This window comes from Pezoporus flaviventris, unplaced genomic scaffold (genome assembly GCF_033815535.1).
Source record: "Pezoporus flaviventris isolate CSIRO_AGI_PZ_B2104156 unplaced genomic scaffold, CSIRO_AGI_Pfla_v1 ptg000113l, whole genome shotgun sequence".
NCBI lineage: Eukaryota > Metazoa > Chordata > Aves > Psittaciformes > Psittacidae > Pezoporus > Pezoporus flaviventris.
This window is the reverse complement of record NW_026892661.1, coordinates 1,544,959-1,568,500: the sequence shown is the minus strand read 5'-3', so window position 1 is coordinate 1,568,500 and position 23,542 is coordinate 1,544,959. Positions and strand designations below refer to the sequence as shown.

Sequence of the window (23,542 nt, the reverse complement as noted above, 5' to 3'; positions counted from 1 at the left end):
AAAACAAAACTGGGTCTTTTTGCTGTTGACCCTTTATTAAAATGCCAGATTTTCAATGCAATGGGTTTGTAATTAAGCCCTCTGAGCATCAGCATATTTTCAAGTTAGCCTGACATCTGCTATCATGTGTGTTTCCTGGAAAAATCTGACCAACTGCTGGGAAATGCAACACACTTTTGTTTGGGGAAATTCAGGAGGTCTTGAAACAGCTGATGTCCAGGCTGCTGCATTTCCCTCTCTACCCATTCGCCAGAAACATTCAGTACTGAAAAAGAGAACTGAGTCACCTACCTCCAGATAGACCACCCAGGGCATGACCAGAGTTGCTACCAAGAGATCTGCCACTGCCAAACTCACGATCAGGTAATTAGTGGTGGTCTGAAGAGATTTTTCCCTGGACACAGCCATGCACACCAGCACATTGCCAAAAACAATGACAAAGATGAGGAGAGTGAGCAGCATGGCATAGTAGTTATACTGAGGCTTGTGGTCTACAATGGACTCGTTGAGTGGCTTGCTCCAGTTCCTGTCACCGAAGTCACCGTTGTACCAAGAGAGGTTTAGAGGATCCATGGAGGTAAAAGTGCCAAGTTCCAGCTCCACCCTGACACAAGGATATTGAAAAGACAGTCAAAGGCCAACATGTAAAATAAGAACAAAACCATTGCACATGTGCTACCTCACTCGTGGATATAGGTTGCTCTGTGTTACAGCCAACAGAGTGCCTGAGATTTTTGTGTCAGCTCCTTGACATTCCCTAACCACTAACCGCTCTATGTTAGGAGTACACAGTTCAAGGAGTACCCACCTTGTGTACTTTTCATGTGCTTCATGGGGCTTTAGGTTATGTGGTTTGCTTGTTGGTTTGGGGGTGTTTTTCCCTTTGCTTTTCCTTATTTTTTCCCTCCAGCAGGGAAATAAATAAATAAAAATACCTATGAACAGGATTGTGATGATGACAAAACCTGAGAGCATCAGTTTTGAAGTTAGGGATGGACTGTGCTTGCCTTCTGCCATTCCCCCAGTGAGGTTGTGGTGCAAAGAGGAAATGGTGGGTATGTGTCATCCCACAACCCAGCCTCTGCAACTCCTGGCACTGGGAGGACAGGTCTCATTGGAAATCTGTGGCGTGATGGCAATCCATTGTTTCTTCCCTGGCCAGTGCCCATGTGCTGCGCACTCTGTCAAAGGTAACTTATAAAGTTTTGCTTCAGAGTTCCCTAGAACCTATTTTGGGGTTTGTGTGTGTTTTGTCCAGGCATGGAAAAGACTATTGCAAGTGCCTCTTTTGGAGTTTTTCTGTCTCCCAGGGCTGCCTCTGTGATCTGCTTCCTTAACGGAGCCATTTTTGGCACACAATTAGGTGGCTGTCACCTAGAGGCCTTCCTTGGCTTTCTGCTAGCTAAGGAAGAGGAGCATTGAGCTGAATTTCACTGTATGAGCTAACAGGGTCTCTGAGCTCACCAGGAACACTCCTGGCAGATGCTCCAAGGACAAGCAAGTGCAGCAGTATTAGCATAATAACACGGCTCCAGCATAGGGCAGAAGCAGACATATTCTAACTTCAAGCCATAGCTGTGCCATTGAGCAAGGTAAAATACAGCTCTGTTCCATTTGTCAAAACAGAGCTGCAGAGGGTCTCTGGAATGGCATTTATTCACAGGGATCGTTTTCAGCCCCTTGCCAGGTTTGCTTGTGTGCTTCAAAGCAAAGTACCAGGATCTGGGCCTGAGGTAGTCACTACCTCAAGAAAGGGTGACGTGTCAGAGAGTATGATTAAAGAGTAAAGGCAAGAGCAGTTTAAAAGCAACTGGAGATTTTGGCTATTTTGGTTTGGGGGTTTCTGGTCTGAGAGATCTAGAAGGTACCTCGTTCACTGCTCAGCGCTTCCTAAAATCAAATATTCCCTGTTTCTCAAGCTGTACCTCCATGAAGTCCACTGTGATTTGAAAATCCGGCCATGTTCTCAGACAAACCATCCAATTTTCTTAATAAAAAGACAAAGTGAAATCAATTTATGAAACCATGTAAGTGATCAAAATAGCAAAACATTTGCAAATATCAAATTCACCCGGGAACAATGGTTTCTTTATGTTTCACTGAGCTTTTGTGTGCTTTTCTCATTCAAAGAACAATTTGTATAATAATCCTTGGAAATTTGTTGCATATGGGTCCTTAATAGCTGATAATTCAAAAAGTGTCTGTCTGACAGTGCTATCAGCGGCACTTGATAGCTCTACAAATGTCTTCTTAGAACCTGTCAAAGTGTCAGAAATTAATTAAATGTTAGCTTGTGTGACTCAGAGTGAAGGGGGAAAATCAATGCTAAATGCAGCAGGGTTTTTTCTTTTCTCCTGTTACCTTTTGACAATGCAAAACTCTCTTGGAGAAGGCAGAAACATGCATAAAATGCAGGATGGGGGAAAAAAAAAAAAAGCAGGAACGTGGAGAAGTATCTTAGAAGCACAAAAGGAATAGAATGATTTAATATGTGCAGGATCACCCGCTTGGTCCTGTTCTGGCTCCTTCTGAGCTCTGACTGTGGTTCACAATTGTGTTTCGCTGGAGAAAAGGCCAGAGACAAGGGTGAGTTATGTACACAGTAGTTCTAGCCCTGATTGTTTTACAGGCCATTGCAACTCAGTGGAGAGTTGGAGGAACCATATAAGGCTCACAGAATCATAGAATAGTTAGGGTTGGAAAGGACCTTAAGATCACCTAGTTCCAACCCCCCTGCCTTGGGCAAGGACACCTCCCACTAAACCATGTTACCCAAGGATCTGTCCATCTGTCAGGCATTTATTATTACATAGCTTCTTGTTATAAGACACAAACCAAATATTTTGCATGAGATAGGGAAACTAAAACACAGTGTAATTTGTGATAATTGCAATTAAAGGCTCTATCTGGTACATACAGTACAAAATTACAATTACACAGAGAACTGGGTTAATTCCTAACTTAGGAGAGTTTGAGTTTTCAGTCCTAAAAATAATCTTAATTTCTCTAGGTACAGAACTGGCATCATTTGGAGACATTATGGTGGCCATTAGGGTGTCCTGTGAGTCTTTCAGTACTGCTTTAAAGAGCACTTTTTCTTTACTGTTGACAGTTTCTCAGTAGAGAAGAAAGAAGCACTTTAAAAAGCTGACTAGAAGAGAGAATGCTTTTTATTGTGTTTGTCCAGGCACCTGCATTTTCATATGGAGGCAGAGGGAAAGGATCATAAATGCAGAGTAGAAATGGCACCTTGCTATGCACTGTCCTTGTGGGACCTTGCTGAGTTTCACTATCCCTGTACACTATTGCCAGAGGCAAAACACAGTCTCAGTTTCAGCTGAGACTTTGGGTGCAGATGTGGGTAGAGACCTGAAATGGAACAAACTGCATTGTGAATTAACTGCAGTAAAGCCGCATTAATTCCCATACAGAGTCTGCACGGATTTTTAGTATGGCTGAGCTAATCCAGATATGGATTTACCGGGAGGTCAAGGACAGGCCAGAGCAGCAAGGTTGCAGCCTTTTGTTTGATGCCAGCAGTGCAGCAGCATGACTGCATTGCACAGAGCATCTCTACTGCTTTCCCCTTCTATAGGATCATGTGTACAGCCAGGTCTGTGCTAATCCCCTTTACATTCACCAACTTGAGTGTCCTGGTTCAAGCATGGCCTAGCTGGGAAGCATTTTGGCATCCAGAGGAAAACAGCCTCTCTCAGGAAGTTCCCATGCTTCCAGATGTCTTTCAGCAACTGGAGGAAATCTGCTGTTTGGCTGCTGGAAGGGACAGGGAAAAGGGAACCAGGCTAGAGGCTGTGAATGCAGATCCAGAGTTGTTCTCTCTCCATTGTAGTCAACTCCCTGTTCTTCTCAGAAAGCAAGCTGAAGATACCTTTGTTTGCAATGCTGGTATTTCTCCTTGGCTCCTCACAATTGATCATGTAATTACTTTTGTGGTAAACAAGCATGACATCACCCTGGCAAATGTGTAATGTTCATGTCATTAAAATCCAGCCAGGAGCTAAGCACCACGCAGCCATACAGTTGCTCACCACCCTCTGACTGATGCTCAGCAGTTGGCCCCTTCCAGGTGATTCCCTCTAGTTTCTATACTCAGCATAATGTCCTCTGGTATGGAATATCCCTTTGGCTAGTTTGGGTCAGGTCTCTGCTCCCTTCTGGCTTCTTGTTCCCCTCCTCACTGGCAGATTATGAGAAACTGAAAAGTCTTTGATCAGGGTAAGCACTGCTTAGCTACACCTGAAACATTGGCGTGTTATCAGCATTATTCTCATATGAAATTCAAAACATAACACAGTACCAGCTACTATGAAGAAAACCAACTATATCCCAGCTGAAACCAGGGCAGTTCACAACTGGCAGCAACAAAACTGTTCGTCTTTCTGGCAAGATCTAGAAGATGAAATGTGTATTAAGCAAGGAAGTCGAGTTTGCTCTATCATACAGAGATAGATGTACCAGACCGTTCACTGGGAAACAGAGGGGTAAAAGATTCCAGCAGAAACTCATACCTACAGCTTGCCTTTGTTTGAATAGCATCCTGGGTGTGCCCTCTGATTTTCTTAGTTCTTTGCAAGATCAGAGATGGCTTGAATCAGAGCAAATGTCTATTTTTCCTCTCAGAAATAGCAAAAGTAACACTCTTTTTTGTTTTTCCTGTGCTTGCAAACACCCTCAGGCATAAAACAGTCACAGGACTGACCTGAGCTAGCATCAGCATCTAGCAGATGCTGTGATGCATGTCATTGCAGCATCCGTTTTCTGTATGGTAAAGATTGGCGGCCTTTGGAGCTCATCTGGGTTTGGCTGCCAAAACATGCAGTCAGCCTTTTCTTTTCCATAAAGCAAAGTGAATTTCCCTAAGGTTTTGTCCCAGGCATAATGTATTTAAGATGAAGTTTGGAGTTCAGCCTGGAGCAGGATGGTACAGGTAGGAGCAGGAGCTGAGGGATGATGCCTGAGCAGCGGCTGAGTCGCACCTCCCCTGGGCAGGCAGCATGCAGTGTGGAATGCAGGCAGCTAGCAGCACTGATGTGATGTGGGGAGGTTGCTGGTTCAGCATGCTTTCAGGGGACAAGGTTTGCCATGGACCTAGACACAGTCACACTGCTCGGCTTGGCACTCCTGGTTGCCAGAACACCTCAGTGACTGAACTCTATGTAAACCTAACAGGAAAACAACAGCAAAAGCCATCAGCTACAGTATCCTGATAAGAGATGTTTCCACAGCAGCCTCAGAACAGTCTCCTCCTCCCTTTCCCAAGGTATTTCTTGCACGCAGTTCTTGCCAGATTGCCTGTTTCCTTCTAATTGCTGCTACCCAGATGTACCCATCAGGTTACAGAAAGTCTTGCCTAGGACTGTGAGAAAGGTGTTTAGAGACAGATTTGCTCTAAAGGTGTTTCTGTTTCACAGAAATCAATGTCCAAGGGAAATCTGCACAGTACAGTGCCTCCCTGAATATTGTCATTTTCCTCTGAAATTCTGGAATCAATGGGCCACAGGAAAGCTGTCAAGCTGACATCTTTTCTGTCCTGAAGATGCTTCTTAATGCTGTTTACCAGGCTCCACTGAGAATGTGATTGAGGCATTCTAATCAAGGGGAATAACATGTTTTTTTGGAGTAGGGACATGGTGGAAGAAAAAGAGAAGGGGAAAGTGTGCTTGAGGAGCTGCTTCATTTCCCTGTTCGGGAGAACTGTGCAAAGACAAGCAGCTTCTGGCATAGTTTCTCTGTCTTTTGTCCAGAATTGATAATCTGTGCTGTGAATTCCTGGTCATGGTTCAACAGGAGATCAAGGAACGTGTGTGACAGCTAGCAGTAAGTAAGAACCTCTTCCCATCCAGTTCTACACTGGAGACAGTTCACTGCAGACATTGGGAAGGTGGAGGATTTTGGAAAATCTCCTAAACCCTGTTTTGACCTGAGAAAAATGGTACTCACTGCCCCTGCTAATGCTGATGAAAGGTCCTGGGCACCTTGGCATCTGACACTCCAGGATCAGCCAGTACGCTGAACTCAAGAAGCAAAGTACTCACGGCTTTAAATAAACCTGACTCCCCCAGGCACTGCGTAGTACACGCAAGTACAGCAGGGATTTGACAGTCAAGACTGATGAGGTCCTGGCAATAAATATATTTGGAGCAGTTTTCAGCACTTACTGTATCTACTCAGAAGACAGGGCTGGGCAAACTTAACTTTCATAGAATCATAGAACTTTCTACATTTCTTGCCTTTTCTTAGTGGTAGGTATGTCTCCAGCAGTAAGTAGATTACACAAGCAGTAGGCTTGTACCTCTGTACCTAGAGACAAACATCCTGACAAGGCTGGGATTGGGGGGGGGGGGGGGGGGGGTGTGAATTCTAACTTCAGCACTGTGCAGCCTTGGTATCTATCAACAGTTCTTTGCATCCTCTCCTTTTTAAAGTCTCTTGGAAAGCTTTGTCCTCTCTTGTCTTCCTATATTGCTCCCTGTTCTTCAGATCCTTTGTTATTCTAAATACAAGTGCAAGGCATTTTAACCACAGTTATTGCTTACTTCTGATTCAGAAACATTGCTGCTTTTCACTTGGTCTTGCATAATATCTAATTAGATCTTCCTACTAGAAAGTGTGCATATGTCCCCCTGGAGTGTGTTATAAAGCACCTAATCTAAGCACTTCCTCCTGTAATGCTCAGAAGTGCATACCCCTATTAGCATGGGGGGTTTGTATATAATACACTCCTGCCACATAGGCCTTTGAGTCACTGACTAACCATTCTTGCTGATGCCACAATATTTTCTATTCACAGCACTTTACTTCTCAATAATTGCATTGTTCAGAGCTCTAATTCTGTAATGTGAATCACCACCTTTCTAACAACAGCACAGGGACAGAGGGTGAAGAGAACCACAGCAGCCTAAGCATCTTTCCTTGGAACACAGAGAGAGTTTACTTCTTTTGGGAGCAAGTGACAGGACACTATTATTGCAATAGCCTTGTAACTCAAGAACTGCAAAGCCAAGACCTGACTTTAATGCAGATGCTCTGATGCTTTTGACATAAATAAGTCACCTGATTTCTCAGTTCTCCATTTCTGATATTAGTGCATTAATCATCCCTCTTTCCCTATGATGCCATGGATTTTCGTCTGAGTTTGAAATCGCATTGCAGGGGGGAGAGGGAAGCAGTTTGTCTTTTTCCCAAAGCACTTGTCCATTATCCCTGGGTACAGTGCTGATGAAGCAAAACATTTCCCAGGACTGCTAGAGGATATGCAGAAGTGGCAGAAAGGGAACAGTATGTTACCGCCCTCCCTATTGAAAAGCAGCGCACACATTTGTCTGGACAATTTGGAGAAGGATGTTCCATGGCTGAATTACACTGGGAATTGACTGCCTCCTCCTTTCACGTCCTTTGAAAATCTCACCCTTAATTAAAGGCTTGTCAAGGTTTTTTGCAAGTCCTAATGGAAGGGAAGATTTCAGTGATATCTTCCCTAGAGGTGGAGAAATACACATTTAACTTGCTTTAGCATGTCTTTCTCCTAATAAAAAGCAGATTCCATTTTTAAAAAGACCTTCTCTTTATTCAAGACCTACAGCTTGTCATAAGGTTTTGTCATAGGAAAATTACTTGGAATTTTCCAGTTTTAACATTTTCTCATTCCAATATGTGAAGCTATCAAAGCTAATAACTTCTGCAAGGAAAAGTTGTAGCGGTGGGGGTTTGTTTCATAAATAAGCTTTTTAGGATCTATACCGATTTCAAACCCATTAATGTATTTCATGTCAAAATGGGGGGGGGGGGGGGGAGGAGAAAATAACTGCCAGAATTTTAGTTAAATCACACTCAAACCCTATTTCAGAATACATTTTGTGAATATGTTTTGAAATTTCTCCCTAGGGTTAGGTTTCCAAAACTCGTAGCATGGGCTTTTATAAACCATCACAGCAGCCACTAAAGCATGTGGTCTCACTGCCAGCTCTCCTCAAAGGAGACTTGACAAATGCACAGTCATCTCAAACACAGAAGGGCAGTTTACATCACAAATCACTGGTTTTACTTCCAGACAGGACACAGGGATAAATAGTGTCCTCTGGCAATAATCTCCCTCCAGAAACCCCATCACTCCTTCTATCCACCTGTAATTCAGAAGAGAGATCTGACTCCAGCTGCCGGGCTGCTGATGTGGAGCCGCTGATTCCTATTGCTCTTTAAGTATATGTGGGCACAGGGCAAGCTTTTATCTTCACAGCATTTGGCAGATTAAGACTTTTGCAAGCTGGAGCTATGCCAAACGCAGCCCACTTGCACAGTTCTCAGCTTGGTGGAAAGGATGGGCAGAAAAAGATTGTTTAACAATCATTTCACACTGTACGTGCCTTCAGTTTTGGACATTCAACCAGAAATACCACACAGCTCTTGATTTTAAGAAGAATTCATTTATTGAGGACAAAGACCCATTCCAAAGTCTTACATTGGGCTCATTTGAAAACAGATTGAGGAAACAATCTGATCTTGCACTGCAGGTTTTAATGAAACCTGTAGCAGCTGCAGGTAAGATTGTGGATTAATGGCATAGGTATTGCATACTGCTTCACTCCGGTGTTCTCAGAGGTGACCACTGTCAGAGACAGATCTTCTGACTAGAAAAGCAGAGCTTCTGATTAAGTATTGCAATACCATAGAGCTAATATTGTTCTGTACAAAAGCCCTTTTCCTTACTTCTTTTATATGTATCCTAATGCCATATATCTCTGACTAGATCTGAGCCTCTGACTAATCTAATAAATCCCCAGCCTTATGATACTGGTGATCCATATTCTTTTATAATGTGTTACATGTTAGAGATCATCCCCAGTGTCTGTAAATAGCCCTTCATCAGTAGCAGAGCTGATTGCGTTGTTTTTGAGGAATTGACAAGGTTGAATCTCTCCACTCCCCATCCCGAGCAGTTATGTACAGAAGCATCTGAAATCTGAACAAAACATTTACTTTAAAGTGCTGGTTAAATTGTGGCAAATGTTTAAGGATTTTTAAAAATTATTGAATTAATTTGACAATTTTAAAATTATTTTGATTTCTCTCTTTCACGTTCACTGTACGTTTTGGTGATGAGCATTTGAAGGGTATAACTTCATTAGATTGCAGAATTAGATTGTGCTAATTCCTTAGCTGAATAAACCTTTTTTCCCCCTCCAGCCAGGCTTCCTGTGATTCTGCAGTACCTAGCACCAGGATATTTTATCTCTGAGTCCTTCAGTCATACTTTATTAAAAGTAAATAATAATAATTCAGATTGAGGAGATCAAATGTTTGCCTTCTACTTATGTCATCTAACATTCATTTAACATCTGCTCTTTTCATTGCCACTCCTATCACTAAGCTTGCTTGCAAAAATGTTTCCCAAAAGAAGTGAATTCCAGAGGAAAGGAGAGTTCTTTTTTGCCTTCCTTTACCCCTTCCTCTCCCTTCCATTTTCTTAGATTTTGTAGGTGTTTGCCCCAAACCATCTATGACTAATATTTGCCATGAAATCCCTTATAATAGATTCTTTGTAGAAGATTTGATGAAGATGTGTCAATCAGCACAACATTCATGTGACTCCTTGCTCTAAGTGCCACTCGCCTGTACTTGAAACTTGAAGAAAACATTAGTTAAATTATTGTCCTGTCCCTCATGGTGAGTGAATACACATACAGGCTACGATCAGCAGAGGGGAGGCGAGCAGGAGCTGGGTATTCCTCCCATACAGATCAGCCAGTGCTTCTCAAATTTCAAATCCTAATGATCATTAATCATTTAATCCCTGACCTAAATCAGCTCCATTGTTCAGCTTAAATCCTGACTTCCAACACCCACCTCTGCCATCTTTGCAAGCAAAATATGAGTAGAAGAAGAACATGTCTCTAGTTCTGGGCCTATCCTTTCACATCTCCTCCCACAGAGTGGACATTCAGCCATAGAGGAATTGGGCAGGATCATCATCATTTGTAAATCAGTGTCTGTTATCCTGACCCTAGTGCTGGAAAGAACCTGGAGAGTCCTGCGGCTGCTGCTCTGCACCATGGCCATTTCATGACAAGCACTTGTCTGAACTTGTTGATCTAAACCTCTGGAATGTCTTCCAGATATGGAGAACAGTTCATTACCTTTTACATGTGCAGTATGTATATCCCCTCCAGTCTGTGTTTCTATTCTAATGCTGTTGCATCATTGTGTCCCCTTTTTGTTCAGTTTATTCCACCCATGGAGGCAGAAATTTGCTATGCAGCAGATCTATTTTGCTGTTACTTGTGATACAAAAAGCTCACGTTCTTGGGAGAATTATTGCTCCTAGGCATCATTTTCTTCCCAATTGAAGTTTTGCCATGATTTCAAAAGAATTTGGCCCTTAGGCTGTGTAGCAGGGTTAGGATCTGTATTTGGATTTCAAGCAGATATGTGAGAGAGCGCATCATGCAATGTTTCATATAAAACTCACCTAAGAGTGCCAGGGAGCAAAATGAAACAAAATTAAATTATATAACAAAAAGTAAAATAAAAAGTGTCAATTTTACACAGTGTGAGCTTACAGAGCGTTACATTGGTATCCCCAATAGGACCTATTTCCTGGTGTCATTCATATATCAGAAGCTGGGGAAACTCACAGACATGTCCATCTGTGATGATGATGCAGTGACTCCTCACACCCCTCTTCCCCCGGGGGCACCTGAAGACAGCCACCCCCTTTGAACATACAACAGGAAAGCAGACTAACAAGGACCCTGGCATCTTTTCTCCCAGCTTTTTTGGCTGAGCAATTGAAAGATGCAATGTGACAAGCAGTGTCATATGTGATTAGATAACTCTATCCGTGTCGAAGTCGCCCCTACCTCACTCCCTGTCAAATCCCTCATTGGGATCATGAGAATCAAGCCCTCCTTTTTGCTCCTGCTATAGCAATCCAGCATCTGCGCTCTCAGCACCCCACGCTCAGCTTGCTTCACAGCTGTGCCCTGATGTGCCTTTCATGGAGACAGAGGGGAGGAAGAGAAACTGACCTTTATCCTGCCAGTGTTTGAGAACAGGATTTTCAGTAAGAAAGGGAGTGTTCATTCTTACTTACTTTTACTTGTTGAAGCTCCTTAACCTTCTACCACCCTGTGGCTCCGGTTGCTACTGGTACCCTTCACCAGCTAAGTGATTTACAGTGTTTTTATCCTGGTTTCCTAAAGAAAGATGCTCACCTGCTTACACTGTGGGAGGGAAGAGGTTGTTGTCTATGCATTTGGGGGTGTATTTTAATCTGCCTGATGCCTGGCTGGTGTCAAATAAGCTTCTTGAGAGCAGTTTTGTGAAATCTGACAGTGGAAGAAGAAGGTGGCCATCTTGTTGTGCCTCTTCAAAGACCTCAGATGCTCTCTATGGTGTTTTGTTTCCACCATGCGTGGTGCAATTTGTTTTCCAGATGAATGCATGGATATTTTGCCTTGTCCTAAACTAAGATGTTAGAGAAGTGGTTTAAGATTTTATCTGTCTGGTTTGTGTTTACTAGAAGACCCTAAACTGATCTTTTCCCATAGGCCTTCATTAAAATTCAGGCAAGCTCATTCAAAAGTCTAACCACAGCACACGTGTGGATCACAGCTTAATAAAAGATTGGTCTCTCAGTCTCCAGCCTGTTGCTAGAGTTGCTCAGGTCATGGCTTTGCTCTGATTCTTCAGTGGAGGAGCAGGACCTGTTAATCTGATAGGTGGTAGGAAGCTTGAAAAGACATCCAGTTTCTCTCCATGAAACATGACTTGTTGTTAGCATCACTGATAATTACCTAGCTAGGGGAAAGGTTATTCAGAGTTTCGGTGCTCAAGAGATGTTCCATATTTGGAATTATTTGAGTCATTTTGGTTTCAAAATTGCAGAAAAGTCTGCTTGGTCAGAGGAGAGAGCTGTTATAAGTGGGAGCAGGTTACAGGACTCCTTACTACACTGGCTACCTCTTACAAGAGGCCAGCACAGACTAGCTGCTCATGTTTGGGCTACTTTGGACTAGTAGCCTGTGTAAATTCTACCATGGCCTTTGATGCATGAGCACTGCATCCAATTTTAAACACAGATGGGGCTCTGGGAGGATGCTGCAAATCTCAAGGCAAGGAATGAGTGAAACACTGCTGTTGTTTCAAGGGTTTCAGTGGAGTGGAGCCACTGTTGTGAGGCCAGCCGAAAACCAGGGCCTTCGCCTGTGTTTCTGTAGCTCTGTCTTGGCCCTGGGGTTGCTGTGCACACACAACTCTTGTTAAGTTTTACTTGTTGACTTTTAACACTGTCAGTGGAAGTTTCAGCCTGCTGTAAGGTATTAGTAAACAGGAGACTTTAGTGCACAAGACTCAGCTCTTTTGCCCTGTAAGTTTACAAACTAAACCCACAAAATGAGCAACAGGAGAGGGCAAGAAAGCAAATGTAGTTACTGCTGCTATTACATTGCAATAAACCTCAGGCCCCTTGGGAAAGCCTCCAGCTTCCCTTTGTGCAAACACAAGCTGCAGCTCGGCTTGCCTGCAGAATTCATCAGCCCCAGCTTCCAGACTCAACACCTGTGACCTGCAGCCCAATAACCCTCCAGATTGACTGCCTGAGGTTCCAAGTGGAAGTGGTGAACAGAGTATGTGTGAGTACTGTTTGCACTGACAGCTCCTTCAGTAGGATTTATCAGGGCTGAGTTGTCAGGCGTAGCCAGAAAAAGCTCCCAACTGTGAAAGCTGTGAAGTACAACCTCTGGCTGGTGGGATCCACTTCCTGCAGTGTGCACTTCTTGCACCTACCACAGCGAATACTTCATTTTATCTGAGGCTTTTAAGTGCAGCCACTGCATGCAACGTCCATAATAAATCCAATTAATAAATCCAGTAATCTGGACCTGATCTAGTTATGAATTCCGTATTATTTCCATATTCCTTTAATCAACAAAGTTACTAACAGAGCTCCAGAAAGTCATGAATATTTTTGCCCCATTTGGCAGGGAGCAGATAGTCTTTCAGATGAATCGTTACATGGCCATTAATGTTTTTAATTATGGAGTGCTAAGTACAAGTTATTATGAAAGTTAAGGCAGGGCTAAAGCCAGTGCTATTTTCAGTGGCTGTTTAATTCATCAGCAATACAAATAAGGGGGCACAGAGAACTAAAGGCAAAATGTGCATGAACTGAACACAGGTCTCCTTACTTGCTGAAAGTTAAACAGGCACAGAAGTCAAAGAAAAATCTCCAGCAGGCACTGGCCTTTGTCTTCTGAAAGGGCATTGTAACAGCACAGAGAAGAAATGTTCTCTGTTTTGTCCTCATCTCGCAGAGACAGGTCCCCTTCTTGAGCCTTCTTGGTTCTCTTCAGGGAAAAAAAAAACCCTCAAAATGATGTGATTTGCTGTGTAATGATGGGTTGCTGTTGTTGCCTATGACTTTAATTTTTCACTCACATCAAAATCAGACATGTTCTTAGTGTTCAAGGTGTTGTCACACTTGACATATGAAGGATGTCTTCAGAATAATATCTTCGGGGCAGACACTGAATGATGATGGAAATGTCCAAGTTATTGAACTATCTCCTTCATGTGTTTAGTAATTGCTTTACTTTAGCATTTCCTTTGCATGTTCTTTTTATTCTTTTAGTAAAGTATGCTTACTGTGTCTACAAACAATGTCTCTTATCCTAAGGTTTTGTGGGTATGATTCTGAGGCCTTCTGAGTCAGAAATTCTACAGTAAACTGAATGGCAGAATGTAGCCCCAAAGGACCTTAACTTTAATATTATCCCTTCTTGTTGCTCTCTGTTACAGCTGTAATTTCCTCATTGATTCTCTCTTCACAGTGAAAGGAGAAAAAAGTCTACAGATAAATAAAAATAGCACTTGGGAAGGACAATAAAGGAAACTGCAAAGAAATCATATGTAGACAAACATCCTCCTACAGAATGAATAATTGCACATCATCATTGCATGGTTTCTCCTTTTATTAGTAAAATATCTTTCAAAGAAAATGTATATACTTGTACTCTAGAAAGAATATTTGGACTGTACTGGTGGTGTGGAACAAGGGAATGGTAAAGTGCCAGTGACACATATAGTTAATTTCTAGGAACACTAACCACTAACTTCTGTCAGGAGCTCTGAACCCAGAACTTCTGCAGCTACACAAAATGTGTTTGCGAAGAAACTATTGAATTTGTATTGGAGGGAGGAAGAAAGAAAACTCGTGAGAAAAGCAGTTAATTTCTGGAAAACAGTGATTCATTTCAGCTTTTGGTGGAAATGGTTTTGGCCATGAAGTTTTCAGCTAGCCCTGGTTCTTACAGCTCTCCAGAACCAATGCTATGACTGGGGGTATGAGAGTAAGATGTGTTAGAAGAGTGCTGTCTCTTCCCACCAAATTTGCTCTATGTGCATACTTTCTTTTGCAACAAGCATGGTGAAATTTTGCTGGTTTTCTCTGATCATACTCAAAAGATGTCTATGCACTCATTTTATCACAGTCATTGTGATTGTCAGGATGATGCCTTGCCCTGCAAAGTAGTCCCCAGTTCCTCCAATTGTCTCAAATTTTAAATATACTGCACGAAGCCACAGACTCTTTTAGGACACAAGGGGCCAGGACAGATCTGGAAAAGATTTTATGTGACGGAAACAAGCAACTTTTATGCCGGCTTTACACAGCCAGTGTAAAGTGAGTTATGTGCTGCTAGTTCAGTACCCAGTCTTGTGTCTCAGAGAGCCAGAGCCTGACCCCAGGTGTCCCTCTGAGTACGCCTGCCTTGAAATTTAAATGCATGAGCTTACTCTCATATGACCCATGCTCCAAAATATCTATAGGCAGAACTCCAATGCCCACTACTAATTAACAGATGGGAAGGAAGCCCTGTAGTTATTAATAGATATTCTCAGCTCAGCTTCTTCAAAGTGCAGTGCAGACACTTTGAGCTGTAGCCAGGCTAACAGCCAGTGATGTGGGTAGAAACTGCGTGTGACCAAATGTGATGATATTTACTGTCAGCCCTTGTTTTTGATCTGGAATAGATCCACTCTCAGAGATCCATTCTCCCTGGCAACTTTACCTCTAGCAGTTGCCCCAGTGCTACCCTTGGAAGTACTAAAGCCTACTTTACAACCAGTTTCAAAATCTGAGGAAAAGACTGCTCTTTTAGTCTGGTTTTATAGAGAGGAAAGCAGTGAAAACTTGAAGTTGGCTGGTACGTTTGTGTGCAGTTGTAAATTGATAATACTGTAATGTTTTATAGTAGCTGTAATGCTTTAATAGCTTCCTGTTATGCTGACAAATGTCTGAAGTCCCCAGTCGTGGATCCTGACCAACTTAAGATAAGCACTCTACAAATGAAACCAAACCAATAATAAGGACACGTAGGAATCTTTACTAGCATGGAGATTCTGATGTTGACTTTCTGATTCCCTAGTTAGTAACATAAACAAACCTTCTAATTCTTACTGTTAGTTTGCCATTAAGAAAGTACAAACAAGGAGTTTACATATGCCCAGCCAGTTCACTCAGCATCATGGTGCACTGAAGTATTCCTGTACAACTACAGGCACATTTTTAAAGCATCCATAACCTCATGGGAATGATAAATGATTCATGTACCTGGACCAGGGTGATTCTTGCTGTTTAATGATATGTGTAGCAGGGGTGGGGAGGTGTTTCTATTTTTAATGTTTTTTAAATTAGTGAGATCTTTCTAATTGTAGCTTTTCAAGCAGGGATGACTAAAAATCAACGGCTAAATCTGTGTGTAGATGTCTAAAAGAAAGCAGGCTAGCTGGAGGCACCCAGTTCTTTCTGATGTGGGAGGGTGTTTGATTTCCAAGCATGTAACTCAAGGCTGTAACTCAAAGGTATTCTTGCCTGGAGTGGTCACCAGATAAAACACATTGAAAGGCTAGAAACCTATCTTCAGTAATCCCCTAGGTAATCACGTTTTTCTTGACTATTGGACAAATATGTAAAAGCTTGAAATACACAGATATAGGGGTAACTGGAGGTCAGAAGAGTGCCTGTTACAGACAGGATCCTAATCTGCTAAAACTCCGAATTGCCTGAGATGTCTAAATAGTGCGTGGGATGAAGATTCAGTTTAGACAAGTAATTTGCAAGGTGTAATATATTAGGTAATAGATGTAACCTTTCTGATATATTGCTTCAGCTGCAGCATTCAGGGGAGCATGATTCAAAAACCTGAGATGTTGGTGAAGAGTTCATTTTTCTACAAAGCTGCAAATTACACAGAGCATTCTCAATAGTGTTGATTTTGCTGATACATCCCCAGCGTTAGCAGTTGGCAACCTGAAGCAATGAACAAAGTCAAATACATGTATTTATCGACTAAGGAGTGTGTTTCCAGCTCCTGGGACATTTCAGACAGAAACAGCTGAGGCTACCGAGTCTGAAATTTGGGATAAATAATGGAACATGTACAGAAAGGGTGATACAAATCAAAATGAATGTTAATTGCATAGGCTGCACAATCGCAGTGGATTTCACTTACTTCAGCAGGACTGGATTGCGCTCTGATTAGCTTTCCCCAGACAGCAATACACAGGTTCAGTATGTTTATTTAGCTCCATTAGAAATCTGAAGTGTGGACGTCATCGTGATCATCCAGGCCTACCTACAGGGCTTAACGTTGTTCTATTATTGACTGATTTTATTGCTCCTTACAGTCTCTCTCTTTTTCTTCAGTGCTACATAACACATAAGGCTGAATTTACATTTTCTGAATGGACTAATCATGGCTCTCTGCTTTGATAAAGAATGTGCAGCCTCCCACATAACCACATGGAAACCAACAGGGAAGAGTAAACCAGAAATAAACCCGTTCTAGGGGGTTGAGAGAAAAATACCCACCAGGATAATTGGGAGGTATGTACAGAGAAGAAGCAACTGAACACATAGTCACATCTTACAAAAAAATGATAATGCTAAAAATATCCAGATGAAGGACAGCAAGAGAAAACATGATTGAAGTGGAACAATTGGTAGAGGAGTTAATACTCATTAGCAATCATTTTAGGTTGAATATAGGTTGGTTTTGTAACAGCAGAAGGAATGATGCTTTTGACAGGACTTAAACAATTGCCTCTCCCTTTCCCAAAGAATCTAGTTAGCAACACCCTGGCACAAATTGATCGGTCTCACATGCTCCTGAAGAGTTAGCCAAAACAAATGTAGCTACTGAAAGTTTTTGTTTGTAAAACATAGTGAAGTTAGATCCCAAACAAACATTTCAAAATCTTCCTCCCTGTATTCCAAACCATAATATGTTTTAGCATTTAGCCTACTGGTATGTTCTCCTGTAGCCTTAAAAAAAATAACCCTGCGAAGTCAAAGTTCAACCAGTGTAATATCTTTTCTCCAATGGTAACCAAAAGCTTGGGCAAGAGTGTAAGAATGGAGCAAGTATACAGGATGTTTTGGCAAGAATTGTCACATCATCCAACTCTTTGCATCTCAGATATTTACCGAGCCAGAGTGGTTTCTGTGCATTTCTTAAGGATCAGTGGACTTCTTTTCCTTGGAACTGAGATTGCTTAGTGTCCCCTTGAACCTAGGTCAAGAAGGCTTAGGAACAGTTAGCATCCAGGCATCCTGTGGCAAAAAGCTTTACAGCTAAATTACTTGCTCTGTGAACACACTCCCTGTCCTGTATCTCCTGGAATCTAAACATCAGCTATGGGCATGTGAGAAAGCAGATGCTCATTTCCAGATTTCCTAAGTGTTCAGAAGAAATTTGTGCACACAGGGTGAAACTGAAAAAGACTCATAGTGGAAGTATTGTAAAGTTCATGAGCCAAAGCCATCCTGTTCATATGTGAAGAGCTACCAATACTTGTGCATTTGAAGCTAAGTATTTTTTGAAGTTCCTTGTTTTGTCAGAGAGATTTTTATGTAACATTTGTTAAAGAATATTGCTGATGAGGAAAAGGGTATGTCTGGCACAAGGCTGTTAAAGATCAGCAAGCAAATGCTTTGTAGAAATAGAGCATAGGGCTTAGAAGTTCATTTCCCATCCTCTTTCACACACTGGACATAACAATGTCTGAAGTTTTCTGCGTAATGTGAAATTCCGCTTTCTTCTGGAGGCAGATGGATTTTTGTTTCTATCACATATTCCCTGCAGTTTCAGAGGTAGCTTCAGAAGATAACTGCATATAATACCCTGGGTGCCAAGAATGAGAAAGCCTAAGGCTAAGTCAGTTTATACCTGGTCCTCAAGCTTTTTACAGTCACAGGACGATGTCTGTTACGTAGAGCAGACCCTTATCTGCCAATAGGATTAAAATGACCCATTTGGCAGCAAGGGCTTTTAAAATATGGCAGTGGCTAGTGATTTATAGGGTTTTATCCAGTGATGAGCACAGCAGGTAATCATACATTCTGCAAAAGCAGTTCTCTATGGCACTTTGAGATGCATCAAAACACAAGCATTATAAGCTCAAATTTGAATTCCAAAGTTTAAGTAAACAGAGGATGGGAGGGTGGAGATTTCCTGATTTAATACAAAGGACAGATTTTAGAAGAGCACACGGGTAATCATACCTTATGTGCTAGGCCTTTCTGCTTCATTGCGGGGCATGTCTTAGTCAGTCATCCTCACTGGTCCCTGCCATTGTTCAGACCTTTCAACCTAGCTACAGAATGCTGCTGTTCTGTGCCAGCTGCATTTCCCATCACGTTTGTAACTTGTGTTATTAACTGACCAATGTCCTGAGCCTGTGCTTACAGTAGTAATCGCCTAACTTGGGGGAGTACAAGGAAGAATACAGTGAACCAACACTGAAGTGCCATTAAAGGAAAAGCTGAGTATTTTTCCCAGGCAGGTGTCTTATACTTCAGCAAAGCTGGAAAAGATTAAAGTGCAATCTTTGTGCTTGCTGCCCTGCATACAAGCAGTGCATGCAGAGTTAGTGGATGTCAAGCTGTGATTCCTTTGTGAGAGGAGTGCATATATATAAATCACTTCTGCTTTGCAGACTTATGTGAATGTAACTTACTCACTTCAGTGGGCTTCATGATGACTTGGTATTGGGCTGTGGGAGTAGTATTAGGATAAGCATGATGGATGCTATGTGACCACTTAGCTAATCTAAATTATGACCTAGCCTCTCACGCAGAGGGTGAAAGTGACACAGAAGGAAACATCAAGGGAAAAGGAAGCCATTTGGTTCTGGGTATGATGGATATTAGCTACAATATAACCTATACTATTAACTCAGTTTGCCTGGCTTCTGAGGGTTCACTTGCTTCTCTCTAAAGGCTGAAACATGAACTTTTTCTTTCTAAATATTCTAGTATACCAAACTGAAGCTCTTTTTTGCACACATGAATCCAATTCATGTGTGCCTATGGAAGTTATATGTAAATGTATGGCAGATTTTACACAGGGATTTATGTACACATGCACTGCATGAAGTACATTTAGGTGGCATTTTGTGATACGTGACACACCATGCAAGGCAATTGACTTAATAAACGTCAGATAACTGCTCTATAGCTATCATTGGAAATACTAAGGAAAAAGGCAGAGCCCAAACACACGTCTTTGTAATTCTGCTGATACTGTTATTCCTCCTGATGTTACCAGTTCAAAGGGCCAGATGAGGAGAAGTCTGCCCTTCTCTTTCTTTCTCTCTCCATCAAATTTGCCTGTCGTGCCATACAGTGTCTATGTACGCAAAAGATTATCACACGGTACATAAATTAGTGGAAAGTACTTTTACAAAACCTCCGTTCAGAAGTATGGGAAGTAAAGAGTAAAGGCTTTTAGTGTAACAGAATTTCTGTAGTATGAAAACAAAGTTGAAAGGAAAAATAGTAATAAAAACTACGGAGACAGTGCTCTTTACACTTCTTTGATGGACTTAGCAATATTGTCAATAGACTATTTTTTCTAGACTGCTACAAGCAGTTAATGGACTTAAGCACAGGATTATAAGTTCTTAAGACCATTGCGTGGTTAAAGAAGAACAATTACATGAAACACTGAATGTGTAAGAGATATAGCCCACACTATTTTGCAGTGAATTGCATGTGTAACCTATTTGACTAGTTATAGTATAATCTTTTGGCTGGTTATTTATAAACCAGCCAAGTTATTTTTCTTTTATTACTTTGAACTCTACTTGAAGAACAGTGATTCATTCTCCACATGCTGTTAGCTCTACAGCTTCATGCTTTGCATGTGGGCAAGTCAGGCTGAGAGAGAATCGAGAATTAACACGTGAGGATGTGTTATCTGTACAGAAACCACCTACAGTCAACAAGTTTGGAAAGAAATTTCAGCACCAAATAGGACCCAACACAATCCTAGTGTCTGCTCCCCTGCCCTAAATCCCCAGTTTCCCTTGATTTCAAAAAGGCAGATGAAACTTATAACTGAAGGGCAATGGGAAAATATTAAGGTACAAACAGGAAAAATACCTGTTTGTATCTTAATACAAGAAACAGACTTCCTTCATGCCACAAAGGTTACTTTAAACCTTGCACAAAAGCTACTTGCAACGTTCAGAGGGGTTTTTCTGAATGATTCCTTTCCAGGGCTTCTTCAAGCCCCCAGTGGGAACGCCTGTTCAAGAGTAGTGCTGAGAAGGAAATTTTAAGGGACACAGGCTTTGCCTTATGTAAAAGAATGAGTGCAGAGAAAAAATAGTAGTTTCTCTCAAACAAATTGACTGAACAAGCTTATTCTTTGGGGAAATTGAATGTACCTACATTATATCCTATCTACACATCCTCCTCCTACTGTTTTCCCTGTCACTCTATTTCCATTGTGTCTGTGTGAGAGCAATGTTAAGCATCAAACTTCTAAAAATGATCCTAGCTTCCTAGCAACTTTAAATGTCTCTTTAGCATTTAATAACAAATTTGTATTGGTTTGTAGGTAGTGTTTTAGAAGAAAAAAACCAAGACACTGCATTTTTTAATTAGAAAACTCACTTTCTCCTGCCCTGTCTCAGAACAGAACAGCTTAAGGGATCATTTGGGATAATGGCAAATATTTTCTTTTTCTGCTGCCCTTATTTACACTGCAGTGGTGAATACAGCAGCTGCTATTGTCTCTGTTCCCTTACCGGGAGGTTCAAAACATTTGTATTTCCAGAAGGAAAGTATCAACACATATGTCTTACCTTCAAGCCATATGAATCTCTCGAGCAGAGGTGGCAGTACTTTGTGACAAATATATCCAAAACACCACAACTCTCCACCGTGGCTCTTCTCGAGCTCTCCCCAGCTTTTGAGCAGACTTTTCGGTATTCAGTATTCACGGACCAGCAGAGGAGCAAAAATTGAAAGAAGGAAAAAATCACCTGCCTGACCCCTGCAAACCGGGACTCCTGCAGCAGAAACTTGCTGTGGTTAACCCCAAGCTGAGCTAGCAACTGCTAGAACTTCAGGAGCTCAGGGAGTGTATTAGCTTCCTGGGAAGAGGCGATTTTGGAGCAAAGCTCTCCTGCAGTAGTAATTCGCTGTCCATTTCCCTCAGCACATCGCTGTCTGGAAAAGCAGCAGCTCCGTCTCCATTTCCCAGAGCCCAGATTTGGCTAGCTGGTAATACAGAGCCGCCCCTTCCTCCTACGACGAGAGCCCAACAACCTGTTTCCACTACAATTCCCCTCGCCAGCCGCGGGGCGCGAGCTCCCGCAGCGCTTCCCTTTCTGCCTCGCCTGCTGGGGGGGGGGGGGGCAAAGTTTCCTCCCCCGAATCCCACCGGCTCACACGGGGGAGATGGCGATGGGCGGCTCCTCCGCCCCGGGGTTGCGGGACCGCGGTCCTCCGGCGGGCGGGGGGTGGTGGCACTTAAGCACCGGGGACCGGACAGCGCCGGAGCGGGGAGCCCGGGGGTGGCCGCTCCCGCCGCAGCCCCGGAGACAGGGATAGCAGCGGACCCGCCCCGAGGAAACCCCGCTGAAATTAAGCCTTTCCCAGCCCGGCTGCCCACCGGCTTCGCTGGGGATGCTGGGCAGCCCCCGGGGACGTGGGCAGGCGGCCCGCAGCCCCTGCACGCACTCCCAGGTGAGTGCCGGTTGTGTCCTGCAGGGGCTTATGGAAGGGGCAACCTCAGGGCTGCGAGGTTACTCGCTGCCCCTGCATGTGCCCAGGTCCGTGCATAGCTGTCGAGTTTCACACGAAAGGCAGGGAATGACCCTCCAGTACGGATAGCATAGAAGAGGAAGGCAGAAATTTCCGAGTAAGGAAACTGACTGTAGTTATTATTTCTACTGTAAACAGCTTGTACACTTTCTCTGTAAATAAGGGGGTCTATGCCAAAGAGGGACGTCACCCACCTGCATTCTTTCCCTGCAGAAAAGTCCCACCACACTATGCTCATGTGTGTTTGCTAACCATCCAGGCTAAAATTCTCAGCAGTGCTCCTGGATTAAATGTTCTCTGTAATGGTAAAGAGCTCTCTTTGCAATTCAAATAGCAAGAGAAAGCATTTCCTGCACTGATGATGGAAGTGTAGCTCCTGTTGCAAAATTTTGGTATCTTCTTCTAGTTCACTGTCTTTAACACTACCTGACTTGCAAAGCATTAGGAGTCCATTTGAAGGGTGTTTCCTAAGAAAGCTTTATTTTTTTTTCCAGAAGTGGCTCAGTTCTCTTTTCTGAATGTTGCTTTTCATGGCACCAAATGACACTGGACAAAAAGAAAACAGAATGAGACCGGTGTCTGTGGCTAGGTTTTAAACAGATTTTATTTCTGGAGGATTTTCTACAAAGGAAGGGATCTAGAATACTGCTTTCAACCTTTTCTGACTGTGGAAGCCTAAACATTTTACAGCAGAGCTACTGAGCCCTTTAGGATACTGCATACACAAACTGCTGTGAAATGCACATACACTTGTCTTTCTGAGTCATCTTTAGTGTTAATGTCAAACCAAATTCTCTTGAACTTCCCAAGTGTTACTGAAATAGTTTTCTTTTCATCTAAGTAATGTTCCATTGGGAATTTGGCAGTACCAGGGAGGCCAAATGAATAGACCTGACACCTTCAGCACAGAACACAGGAACAGTCATGGGAATTGCTGTAATATTGCTGTTACCTGGATGCATTCCTCTGAAGTGCTGAAGTGTTACTCAGGGCCAGTGTACGAAGTATTAGACATTATTGTTCTGGTATATCTAGCACACTGATTTCTCCTTGAAGGCAAGACAGGGAAATTCTAGTACATATGATATTATGCTTGCCTAGAAGTAAATATACGTATTTAATGGATGGACAAGACTTTTCTGAGATGTTTATGCTTGCTTTCAGGCCAGGAAGAATCTTGTCCTCTCTTAGCTTCTGTGGGCTTACAGTTGTGACACAAGTATGCTTTCCATCCAGTTACCTATATGAAAACCAACTACAATTCAAGTCAGAAAAACAGTAACTTAGTAATTAATAACTGGGTAAGCTATTTCATGGATGAGATCTGAGTCTCACTGCCTCTTTGCCATCTGCATAGGCTTTTTGATTTACAGTGAAGATGTGCTTTACTGCTTGTGAAAGTCATATTGC

At 42.5% G+C, this 23,542-nt stretch overlaps 1 protein-coding gene across 2 annotated transcripts in view; it reads right to left on the bottom strand.

Moving 5' to 3' along the window:
• The window catches only part of DRD2 (dopamine receptor D2), a 33,351-nt gene extending 10,842 nt beyond the window's left edge, over positions 1-22,509 (bottom strand). For both annotated transcript variants that reach the window (XR_009747620.1, XM_061478032.1), the window contains exons 1-2: positions 21,169-22,509; positions 292-604 (exon numbers count right to left, since the gene is read on the bottom strand). Coding sequence is in view for 1 of the 2 variants with exons in the window: in XM_061478032.1 (XP_061334016.1) it covers positions 292-573 (282 nt within the window). In the remaining variant the exon portion in view is untranslated. The remainder of the gene's footprint in view (positions 1-291; positions 605-21,168) is intronic.
• Positions 22,510-23,542: the final 1,033 nt, after the last annotated feature.